At 36.6% G+C, this 12,678-nt stretch overlaps 1 protein-coding gene across 1 annotated transcript; it reads right to left on the bottom strand.

The window, feature by feature from the left end:
- Positions 1-1,214: 1,214 nt before the first annotated feature.
- Positions 1,215-12,633, bottom strand: LOC115806918 (SRSF protein kinase 3). Its single transcript, XM_030767775.1, has 12 exons — positions 12,560-12,633; positions 4,905-5,008; positions 4,469-4,577; positions 4,289-4,376; positions 3,799-3,886; positions 3,151-3,257; positions 2,904-3,056; positions 2,644-2,703; positions 2,216-2,323; positions 1,957-2,026; positions 1,775-1,867; positions 1,215-1,399 (listed from the first exon to the last, which is right to left on the bottom strand). Exons 1-12 carry the CDS (start codon positions 12,631-12,633, stop codon positions 1,215-1,217), a joined length of 1,239 nt encoding a protein of 412 aa, XP_030623635.1.
- Positions 12,634-12,678: the final 45 nt, after the last annotated feature.

Raw genomic sequence — 12,678 nt, 5'->3', positions numbered from 1 at the left:
GTTACAAATGCATTAAACAAACATGGTAATCACTTAACTGAGTTGAGCTTTAGTATTACCGTATGGTTAGAGAAGGAGAGGCACCTGAAAAAGATGCCACATTGTCCCACACTTATTTCTTCATACTGTTTTGTAATATAAACAATAGTAAGACCGAAGGTATTGGTATTTTTGCCAGATTCACCTTAATTTGCATATAAGCAGATGACATTATCCTAAATATCAAATTGAAAAATCAGTGAATGGGATAAACATTTAGCCATCAACTGTTTTATGATGCACTATTTTCAAACATCCCTTGTAGCCAAAGGATGGAGTTGTTCCCAAGTCATTTTTACAGCTCACAGGCACTAGATGTCCCCAAGTATTCAATTACTAAAATGTCTAGACTATTAATACATTTCCTGTGCAAAGACAAAATCAGCAACATTAAGAATCTTTTGTAATGAATCACACTAAACAAGGTCTTCATTTTTGTAAAAAAAAAAAAAGAAAAAAATCTCTGAATTTTTCTTTAAGAGAAAGTGGATAAAAGACAAGAAAAAATCTAAAAATCTAGAAAAAATCTAAAGTTTGTTTGGAATATCAATCTTGCACATATTTAAATGGTTTAAGCTTCTTGTTCAGATGCTATTATAGACATACACACACTCACACACACATACTTCTAGGCAACCACACACAACCCTGTTACACTCCTTATCATTCATTCACCACAGCAGCACAGCCCTGACGTACAGTAACATTGAGCATGAGGATTAACAAAAATAGACACACCATATAAACCATATGCTATGGTCTTATCATGAACAACATTTTCCCTATACTTTCCCATTGGTTAGTACTCATGGGGAGGTGAAGCAGAGATGAACCCAGTTAGTTCTTGTTGTGTGGTCAACAGAAAATAGTAATAAATACTGTATTCTCTGGAGGTATTGCCTGAGCCATCTGAAAATTCCTGATCTGAAAGGAGTGTACTGGGTCTTCAGTTAACATTAGTGCTGTGACTTCTTTTGAATGGACTATGCATGAGATCAGGAGAATATTGCATGAGCCCATACCAACACATAAATTCACTCAAACAACCACTGATCTCAGAGTAACATAGGTAAGACAATTATATTTCATCATAAGTACAAATATTATTTTATAAATTCACAAGATTACATTTTATAAAATACTAGTATAACATTGTTAAATCAAAAGTGTCATAGTTATGTTGTAAGCCATGGGTGTTTGAGGCATTGAGCAGCTGTAGCCCTCCTCTCAGGTACAAAGTCCAGCATGTGTAGTAGGAAGTCAGAGAACATAGAGGCTTCTCTGAGGAGAAAATGATATTTCTCCACCAGTACCTCATACAGACTCCATGGTCGCAGTACACCAATTCGCTTTAGGTCACCTGTCACACCCATGAGGATGAGGAAGGAGAGAGGCGCAGTGAAGTGAGAGACTTTTTCATCTGATATATGTCTGTTTCAGCTTTGGTGGAAAAGACTCCCTGTAGCTTAATGTAAGTCTCCTGTACATGCTGTTTACGAAACTGCAACCAAAAAAAAGAGCCACTTTTGCATGCAAAGACTAAATCCCCTTTACTAAATCTTTTAACTGTTTTAAAGTAACTGTACTGCTGACATGGCTACTATGGGAAGAAAGCAGGTGTTTTCACTAATTAATCATAAAACTGTTTTAAAGACAGCATAATACTGATAGAAATGAGCATTTTCCTCCAATGTTGGCAATCTGAACCAAGGAATAGGTTTTTTGTCCAGCCCACCTTTTTGGTTGAAGTAATCGGAGGAATATTTTCCAGAGAGAGCCACTGCTGCTGGAATCTTGCCCAGTAGCTCAATGATATGAGCAATGTGGTCTAGGAATAACAAATATGGACATTAAATACCGTTGGACAACTATCATTTCAAGATCCTATTGTATGGTAAAGTGAAGTTTGTGTTTTACCCTCCTCCAATGAGAAAGTCTTTCCAGCTCTGGGTTCAAAGAGTGAGTCACCTGTGGCAAGTTCAAAGGCCTGTACAAAGAGCAGAGGACTTCACTATACTTTCTCTAGAGCTGAATGACAGTGTTTATTTACAATAATGACATCCACGGGCATTTGCCAACTATAGTAAATATGGTGGTTTCATCAACATTCAACAAATTAAACTGACAGGGTGACAGGGTGAAATGTCAATTCACCTGGGTGTCTTGCCACTCTTACCAGGCATGCTAGACTCCAGATGTCAGCAGGTGGGCCGTAGTCAGCACCCAGCAGAACCTCCAGTGAGCGGTACTGCCGTGTCTGAATCTCCTCACAAAAGTGCTTGTACTGAAACAAATCGAAGACAGGCCGAACTATTCAAGGTCCATTAAAATTCTAAAACTCTAAAAGTGTTTAATAGTCTAAAAATGTAGTCTAAAGAAGTCCAAAATGAAGTCTAAAAATGTACCATAAAACTATGTGCAATATCATCAAAGTCACTTTCAGAGACCAGCAATAAGCAGTTAAATATCATCTGTCACCAGTTGAATTGGAATTATAGGGATTTGAAGCTGGAGTTCATAGTTAATTTAAGGCATGAGGACATGCAGGCAGAAACTGGTCACAGCCATCAAACTTTGCATTAGAAGTTGCAGTGTTGAACCCACCACCCAACAGGAGCTACCCAGGTCTGCAATTTTCAAAGTAATCCAATCTGGAATGATAGCCTGTCCAACAACACTTTCTGGTAAGAGATTGAAAATGAAAATGGAGCCATTTCACTGGGGGGCAAAATTGAAACAACTGAAAAATCATCAGCTGACTGTGCATATATGTTGACTTAGGAACATAGCAACTTAATTATTTAATTAATTCAATTAAATGCACAGTAATTTAACACTCCAGCTAAGGCAGCCCTACCTGCGACATTGTTCCCTGTGGACTTGTTACCAAGGATCTGAGGGCGTCCTGCTTTTGTCTGGTGGGACTGTGTCTCTAGGCTCAGCAGTATATTCTCAGGTTTAATGTCTGTATGGATGATTTTGCAGTGGGTGTGCAAATAGTCCAGCCCCTCAAGAATCTGCAATGATTTCACATGTGAGTGAATAACTATCTGCTCTAAATTATCAAATAATTGCTGCTCACCCCCTCCTCCCGCTTTAATAAAACATTACCTGTGTAAGGATGCGTTTGATGCAGGTTAGCTCTAGACCTGGGGTACCAAAACACAGCTGCCAAGTGCGCAGATCTGGCCCCAGTAACTCCAGCACCAGACACATATCTTGAGATTTGTCAAGACTTAATCACAACAAAACAAGGTAAGGCCGCATTCACTTATTATGCTACACATAGCTGGAACAAACCTCCGGAAGATCTTAGATGCGCCCCGACTCTGGCCACTTTTAAAAACAGGCTTTTATGTTCATCTCTGCTTTTAATTGCTGCTAATTACTCCTTTTATGGATTTTACTGTTATTGCATTAAAATGCATTATTTTTCTTATGCATTTAATTGCCGTCAATTGTTCCTTTTTACTTATTTTATTGTTTTTATTTCTTCTTTTGCATTTTATAGTCTTAATCGTTTTATTTTTTCATCCTCTGTTCTATTTGTATTCATTTTTATGTAAAACACTTTGAATTACCTTTGTGTACGAAATGTGCTATATAAATAAAATTACCAAAAATTACCATTACCACGATATCACTTGAAACCGTGTTTATGAGATAGTGTAACTCAAGTACGTGTCTGGTGTAGGCTGAACCAGCCATCACCACACAAAAGGCGGAAATTGTGCTCTGCGCTGAGACGTAAAAGGATACGAATGCCGTTGACACCGGCTATCTTAAACTCATCTAACAGCTGAACAATCCGTCGACTCAGGGGATGGCGAGCAGTGGGACCACTGGCCTGAACAGAGAGGGAGATAGTTACTATAATGCATAATTTTTGATAAACACAACAATTTTAATTTCACCTGAATTAAATCATTGAATTAAGTACTTGAAACATTGAATTTCACCTTAATGGCTCTCTCTATTAGTGTTAACTTTTGTCTTATTTCATGTTCTGTCTTGCCCTAATTTAATATTACTTATATTTCCTCATTTTAACGTGTTAATTACATTAAGACTGTATGCAGTTGCTACCAGAGCATGCAGTATGTTTCATACAGTGTATGCTACATGTAAACATGTTCTTGTGTGTGTTAATATGCATGTATGTTCGTGTGTAGTGTGTGTGTGTGTGTGTGTGTGTGTATTATTAAGTACAAAGATTTTTTGATGGAAGTATGGAAAGATGGAAACTCACACAGCGTAGAAGTGTGAGCTCATCTTGACCAGCCTGAGTGAATCCTGCTCCACTCTTTAACAGTTTCACTGCAACATACCTACCAGACCTGTAATACATATACATACACATACATATTATCAAAACACACATATGGATGCACACTCATCATGCGGGAGCACATAAGAAGTATCTACATACCTGAGGTCCACACACAACCAGACAGTGGCAAAATAGCCCCAGCCCAGCTTGGAGAGGACTTTGTATCTCTTGTTTAACACATCCCCTATCTGTACCGGGTGATATCCTCCTAAAGGTAGAAAAGAGAGAAATAAGTAAGGAGTTCAACACAGACTGTAGTGTAGTCATGAAGAATAGATTTTGCTATAAAAAGACAGAATGTGTTATAAAGTAAAGTAAAGATTGTTTTGTAGAAGGAAGGACTATAACAATGTTATAAAAGCACAGACTGTGTAAGAAAAAGAATGGATTGTAACAGTGTTACAAAAGTACAAGCTGTGTTACAAAAGGACAGACTTTTTTTTTTATAAAAGGGCAGACTGCAACAGATTTACAAAGGAACGTGAGTGTAACACTAGGCCGGACAACAGACTATAATAGTTACAAAAGAGCAGACCGTAACAGTACTCTCTAGGATCTTCCTGCTCTGATGGGTCATCAAGCGCCAGATGTTCAAAACTTTTGAATTTATTCAGTTCAGGAGTCCTCTGAATATCTTCTCTGTAAGTGACACAAACAAAATTAATTATAAAACCAGAGAGCGAGAGAAAAAGAAGGAAACACTTTGTGGTTCAATAAAATAAACATTTCTGAAGGAGTATTTCAGTTGTTAGGCAGTCATAAACACATGGAGGAAGATTACATAACATGATTTTATGACATGAAGGACAGAACATTATTTTAAGAGATGACAGATGACATAAATTTCTGTTTGATGGTTAAAATAAATTTTGTTTGATGGTTACAGACAGGAATTCAGTAAAATGCTGAATCGTTAAGGCGTAGAATTACATGGAGGCTTTTGTTAGTGTGCCTTAGGACTTCTGTGGGGTTGGACACACTGACCCCTCTAGGTGTCCTCTGAGTGTCGGGTTACTGGGGTCACACAGGACAGAACTACTTTTAGATATTCATTTCTTCCCAAAGAAGAGCTGCCCATTGCATGCATTTGGCACATGCCATTACAGTAGGGAGTAAAGGAAAGGCCTTGATCAGATAAAGATAAAGATTAATCATTTAAAGATAAAAATAAATCTGACAGAGAGTGGCTGTTTTTGACCCATTGAAAGCTGTTCAGGTCCTTTCATATTCTGAAGAGAAACACTGGGTTCAACCTAGTACACTGTATTTTAATCATACTTACTGAATTCTAATTTATTTCTACCACTATTTTGTTTGTTAGTTTTTGACCCATTAAAAGCTCATCAGATCCATTCATGATTTCTTTATACAGTTAAAATAAAAAATTAAAAAGATACACTGGATTCAACCTATTGCATTGCATTGTGATGATACTGAATTCTAATTTGCTTCTAGCACTATTTTGCTTGTTAGTTTTGACCCATTAAAAGCTGTTCAGATTCATTCATGTTTTTAAAAAAATGGTTAAAATGGATTATTAATTAAAAAGATTACCAGGTTCAACCAAATGTATTATATTTTAATCATACTTCCAGAGTTCTATTTTGTTTCTAGTATTATTTTGTTTGTTAGTACTAAGTAAATAGCATCTCATTTAAGAATACAGGCAGTTAGTACCCAGATACTTCTCAGGTATTCCCTTAGATTAAATTATTATATTTTACAAAATGTTCTTTGAGGTTCTATTTGTATGACTGCGCCTGAAAGATGGTGGCATTTTGTTTCTTGGTACTGTTGCAGGTCTGGAAAATTAATCTCCCATCGATGTTATATAAAGTAACATCCAAAAAATAAATCAGGTTACTTTACTGTTACTGTGTGTTTATATGGTATGTCTTCCAAAACTTTAAGAGATCTTTCATTCTGTCTGCAATGACCATGATCCAGGTATTTATTCTATCCAAATACATCAATCTGAATATTTTTCAAAATCCAGAAAATGTCTCTGCACATGTTTCAGACTGTACCACTCAAACTGTACTGTCCTATTATCCTGCAATGATACCAACAGCTTGAGCTCTGAAATCAGCTAAGTACCTAATCTAGTATCTGCTGTTAACCAAAAAAATAATACAGTGCCTACAGCTTTTCTTACTGACATGAGTGTTTTGCAACATTGCAAAATATCAAAACATTTATTATGATGTCAGGACACACGGGTGTGAGAATGTGAGGCTTGCAGGAATGCAATCAAATCTTGATTGCAAAAATGACAAATTAAAACACACACACACACACACAAACAAACAAACAAACAAAAAGACAAGAACCACCGTTTATGTACATCACTGAGGGGTGGGATTAATTATGTGTATAAAATATGTAGTCATGTTTACTCACAGTTTGGTAGATACTTGGGTGGGGAATCCTCCTCTTGTGCTTGTCTGCATGACTGATAGGAGATTCAGCTGAGCATAGATGTCTGACCAAACACTCACTCTCATAGACGTCTCACACTCAGAGACTGAGTGGGTGTGACTGTGTTTTATATGGGGGAATTCCCTTCTAGACACACTCCCACTTTCCATCACACCTCTATTTGCACTCTTTATTATTTACACCTTTACGCACGCATGCATGCACACACACTCACACTCACTCACACACACACACACACACACACACACACACACACACACACACACACACACACACACACACACAGTCACACACTTTCATACAGTCAAGTGTAACAGTCTGTATCCATGCAGTATTTGGATAAGAAATTACAGTGTGATAAAAAATAGCTCACACCATGCTACAAGTCATGTCGTTAACTTTTTGGCATGCAGTCAGCAACCAGTGGGAAGTGATCTGGTCTCTGTGCTTTGTTTCCAACACAGCCAAGAAATCAGAGAGGGGTAAAAATATTCTGACAGCCAACTGGTGGTCACAGGAGCTGAGGCAATCTGTTCTCTGTGGTTAATGTGGTCCTGTTAACACTCTGAAACAAGCTGCTCCATGACATGGCTCAGACAGCCAAAATCACAAGAGTGAGAGCTGAAGGATGCAGGAAAGAAACAATCTAATAGAGTCAAGGAGAGGGTGTGAGTAAATGGATGAGAAAGAGAGAGAGGGGGGGTAGGGTAAATAAGAAAGAGAAGACTCTGGATTTAAAAATAAGGTGCTGTAAAGGTGCTGGAATTTAGTGATAAACTTCATTTTACTTCACATTTCTCTCTGATATACATTGTCTTGTTGTGAATAATCCCATTCACATTCTCCGCTATCCATATCTACTGCTCTTCCACTCTGCCAGTTAAATTCTAAATGTGTTACGTAGCTTTTGGTGTTGGCACTTGTCTGAATTAGCTGCCTGTTCTGATCTTGGCAAAACAGCAATAAAAAAACACAGAAGATTCTTGTGTGATGTGCTAGTTGGAATAATTACAAACGAGGGCCCATTGTCTCACACGTTAGCTTTGTTTTCACAAAATTTTCCCATTTGTGAAAAAGAACTGACCAAAGGTGTGGGTATTAGTGACAGTGGCTCTGTATCTTTCATTATACTCAGAGAGTAAACACTGGTTTCTAAAAATATGAATATATCAGTGACTACAGTTGCTTGCCTACCTGACCTACATACTATGACACAAATAAACCAAAACAATGGTTTAGCCAACTCAGTGGCTATACTGAAAGATAAAGTTTCAAAGACAGAAACAGAGTAATGTGAGACTTCACAGGCCCTCTCAGCTGCTTCCTTACCCCTCTCAAAATTGCTTTAGTAAGCCCCTTAGTTCAGTCGACAGACACATTCATGACAAATGACAGACTTGCCTATTATAAACTTAAGCAAACAGCTTAATCGCTCACGTGCAGAAAGGCCCACTTGCTTCTGGTGCCAAGGTTATAAGAGGTCAGTGAAAGGCTTTGACATAGAGGTTATAACTGGTCTGAATTTAAGGCTTTCATCCTTCCATTTAACCAAAAGTATATTATTTTAACCTTCTAGTCAACAGAGATAACAGTTCCATTAAAATAGTCATTAAATGGATTTTGAAGATCATTTGGGCTTCCAAAAACAAATGGCTAACATGTTTTAAACCACATTACTTTGTGACATGACAGTGACTGGAGAGAATCCCTAAGTTGGCAAAAAGATAGATAGAGGAAAAAATTGTTCCCATGTGAATTTAATCATTTAAGGCAAACTGCTGTATAGCCTTTCTGAGATTACTCAACTTGTGACAATTTTATGGATGTTAATTTTTATTAATCACATGTGTAACTTTGAGCATACAATCCATCTAACAACTAATTTCCCTTCTGGAAATTAATCAGACTGACGCTGTCATACAGAATGTCCAACTGGGTTAAATGTCCACCCATTTTATTAAAACACAAATGATAGAGACCTCTGCCTCAATCAAATTCAGTTCAAGAAGCCGATGGCTAAAACATACAAAACGATGCAAAACTAAAAAGGACACTGGGAGACAATGGAGGACAACAGTTATCACACCTGTTTAAGCTATCTACTCATCTTAGATCATACATCTCAACAGACCTTTTCAGTACAACACACACAAAAATATTTCAAAACATATAAGATTCATTACCACCAAATAAGACTCTCTCACCTGTAAACAAGAGTTCATTATAAAGAAATATGAACATTTACAAGGGAAATATGAACATTCTTTTTTTTTTCTCTGGAATACAGGCGACATCAAAAAAATCACGGCCATATGTGATGACTCCTTAGAGTCAGTTGTAATATAACTCTGTTTTGGTCTTTACAGTTGATAAGCTTTAAGTATCCAATCCAATGCCAAAAATAAATAAATAAATAAATAAAAGGGGATGGTCATGAGGAGGCATAAAGGACTAAATTTGGTAAAATATATCAAAGCAAATTGAAACACCAATAATTACAAAAATGCATAATGGATTTGCAACAGATCTAGTCCAAAATATTGGTCAGATAATTATACATTACTAGATAATATTTGAAACATAATGCAGAGCATTAAAATTGCTAGAAAGTTGTATTCCTCAAATCAAAGAACAGGTACCCTGACGAAACATTGAGTAACAAAGCTGTGTGTAGATGTGTGTCAAAATAAAAGTACAAAATCTGTAGTTTTTGGATGCCATGTCTAACAGCTCATAAGAATAATTGCTCATCCCAGCTGTATCGTGTAGTTGCATTAACTGAATCTGTCAACAAGAGAGCTTCTATCTTTCATCCACATAAAATATATACATCTGTGACAAACTGTTTCAGCTGTATACATAAATGAGCAAAGATATCGTTGACCAATGGGCAGGAACAGCTAATTCTTAGCTTATCAGCTCATTTCAGTGCTGTTTTACAATCAAAAGTGCCAATAACATATTGCATGTGGTAACATTGTTTTACTGTGTGATATTAGGATTCTATGGGCCATAAACATTATATGGTTAACATGCAAAGCCAGTCACATGATGAATGACTGCAACATTACACAAAAGACATGATACAAAAAGAAAACACGTATGTGCTAAAAGCTTTAGTCAAACCCCAATTACATCAGAAACATCAGGAGACCACGCTTCTAGACTTCAGTCAGTGTAAGTGGACAATGTAGAGTAAAATTGCTCAGTGGGTCATTAAATGATGCTTAAAAGAAACATTTCACAATGAAACTTGAAGTCCATAGTTTTATGAATTTTATGAGTAACCTACATTTTCCAATGAGCTAAACCACTATGACATCTAAAATGTAATATTAGGATAATATGTTGTGCAATTTGGTTGCATATTTTTACATCCATACAATGTCAGATAACTAAATAACAAACTTTGTATCAATATCTCGTTAATTCAACCTAAAAATGATCTCATAACAACAACAAAATTGTCCACATATCAAAGAAAGGGATCTTATTACAGAATAACTTAATATTTATATGTGAAATAATTTAATTTTCCAGATTTTGTTGTAGAAAAACTGGCCAGTTAACAAATGCTATGTCATTTAGAGGGCACAGATTACACTGACAGTGAAGGAAGCCATGATGTTACACTTAATATCAAATTTTTCAATTATTTAGGGTAACTAACTCACAAAATTAAGCTACTCTTCAGTAAGAAAATTAAGGTAACAGTGTGTATGGACCTTTCAGAGTTGGCACAACACGAGAGATTTAGTAGAGATAACTCAGGTTGGAGAGGAACCATGAAACTATGTTAAACTCACTCACTCATCACTCATTATCTAAGCTGCTTATCCTAATTAGGGTTGCGGGGGGTGCTGGAGCCTATCCCAGCGCTCACAGGCTATGTTAAACTAATTCACAAATTGTAGTTGTGTGAAACTGGGCAAATTGCAAGCGACCACATGCAAAAACATACATACATTTTTATATATGCCTTTACAATGTATTGCTTTTGGTGTCTTTGTTGATACTTACCATACAGACATGAATGCCATTTATTTCTAATGGGGACTAAAACCAGCAAAATACAAAGACTTCAAGAGCTTGTTGTCAGTATTCAGTGTAACCTAACAATATCGTAGTATCTGAGGTTGATTAAAAAAACCCACAATCAAAGATTAGAGAGCAGGCAAAAACTGTAACAATTCAATCGAACACTCTAATCTAGACAAACATACTTATTGCCATGCAGTGCAATGTAAAGGCGCAAATGTAATAAGGCTCAAAATGGAATAATTTATTATATTATGGGCAAGTTATTATTTTTTTATTTTGGTGCAGAGGCACAAAATGTAATAACCACCCAAAATGTAATAACTTATTACATAATGGGTGAATTATGACATTGTTGGCTTGGTGTGGAGGTCCAAAACCCAATAACTACCCAAAATGTAATAACTGTCAGTAGTATTATATAACATGATGTAATAAAGCCGATAATGGAATTAAAAACATCATTGGCAGGTTATTACATTATTGGCTTGGTGACCAATTTTTTAATGAATACTGTAAAAACACATACCCATAATGTAATAAGAGTCAGGTAAAACAGGTCATATGCGTCAAGTTTGAGGAAGAATAACACTAGGTTATTATGTTTTATTAGATTTTGGCAGTTATTACATTATTGGTTGTTATTATTTTGGACCTCCATGCAAAGACAATAAGTTATTACATTTTCGGCTTTATTACATTTTAGGCCTTCACAAACAGTCAGTAGTGAAACATGACCAGCCATAAGTATATGTGTCAGTCTCTATGACACAAGGCTGGTTATGTGACCAGTACTGTATCCATGGTGTGCCACAAGGTACTTACACCTGGAAATATATTTGTACGTGAACTATGATGTATTGCTTATGAATGTAACACCTTGGCAGGTCCACTACACCAAAAAGTTTTAGGAGAATAGGATAATTGAGAAATTAAAATTAAATCCAAAATGTTATTATCAACACAGCAATAAAACTCCTCAAGTAGTGAACTAGAAACAGTTGAAATAAATGAGATAAATTACATGAATGCCCAAAACCCACAATATACATAGCAGTTTACCAGTGTGAAACTAGCATTACAGTCTTGCCATAAATCATTATGTGGGAACACCATTAGCTTTCTGAGTTTAATAAAAGCTGCCCCTTTTTTTTGGCAGGCAGTAATTATGAGCATCGTAGTGATTTGGGTGATGTTTTCAAGTCAGTTAAGTCATTCACTCTAAATACACATTTCAGGGTTGTAGCTTACTAAATAACTCAGCTGAGGTCCATGCTTAGAAACTGACACCTGTGTAGCATCCTCAATGCAAAAAGATGTGTTTGTATCATACGTGACATGTGTGTAATTGATAACAAGTGGGAAACCATTTAAAATAAGGGAAAAGTCACGTGCTTTGTTCCAAAACACCATTTCTGTAACCCTAAATGCAACATACCGTAATCTCCTACTGAGAGGTGAGAAGTGCAACATTTACAGCAGAAAGCTAACAGAGAGAGATAAAGAGAGACAGAGAAAGGGAAGGGACACAACCTGTGCAGGCAATTGGAGACCTCCAAAAAATTCAGTCTGTTGAGAAGACAAGCTAATACTATCCTTTTACTTAGAACTTCTCCCTAAAAGCCTTTATCTCTCTGTCTCTCTCCTTTTCTCCGTCTCTTTCTCTCTCATATACATACACGCATACATGCACGCACACACACACGCACTCACACTGACTGTTTTTTAACCGAAGACACCCTGTCTTTAACAAAAGTGTTGAGCATTTCTCTGAGAGCTGCAGCCATCTCTGACCAGTTTCACTCAGTCCCTGTAAAATGTCCATTTCTGAG

This window comes from Chanos chanos, chromosome 3 (genome assembly GCF_902362185.1).
Source record: "Chanos chanos chromosome 3, fChaCha1.1, whole genome shotgun sequence".
In the NCBI taxonomy this organism is placed as follows: domain Eukaryota; kingdom Metazoa; phylum Chordata; class Actinopteri; order Gonorynchiformes; family Chanidae; genus Chanos; species Chanos chanos.
Note: the sequence above shows the minus strand (reverse complement) of the source record. Positions and strands in the feature narration are given on the sequence as shown.

What these genes read in the sequence shown, in the direction of transcription:
- LOC115806918 (XM_030767775.1), bottom strand. Translation starts at nt 12,633, where the DNA reads ATGGCTGCAGCTCTCAGAGAAATGCTCAACACTTTTGTTAAAGACAGG. An exon ending in TGGTTGTGTGTGGACCTCAG is followed by an intron (nt 4,377 to 4,468) that starts GTATGTAGATAC and finishes TATGTATTACAG; the next exon opens with GTCTGGTAGGTATGTTGCAG. An exon ending in AGCTCACACTTCTACGCTGT is followed by an intron (nt 3,887 to 4,288) that starts GTGAGTTTCCAT and finishes CTCTCTGTTCAG; the next exon opens with GCCAGTGGTCCCACTGCTCG.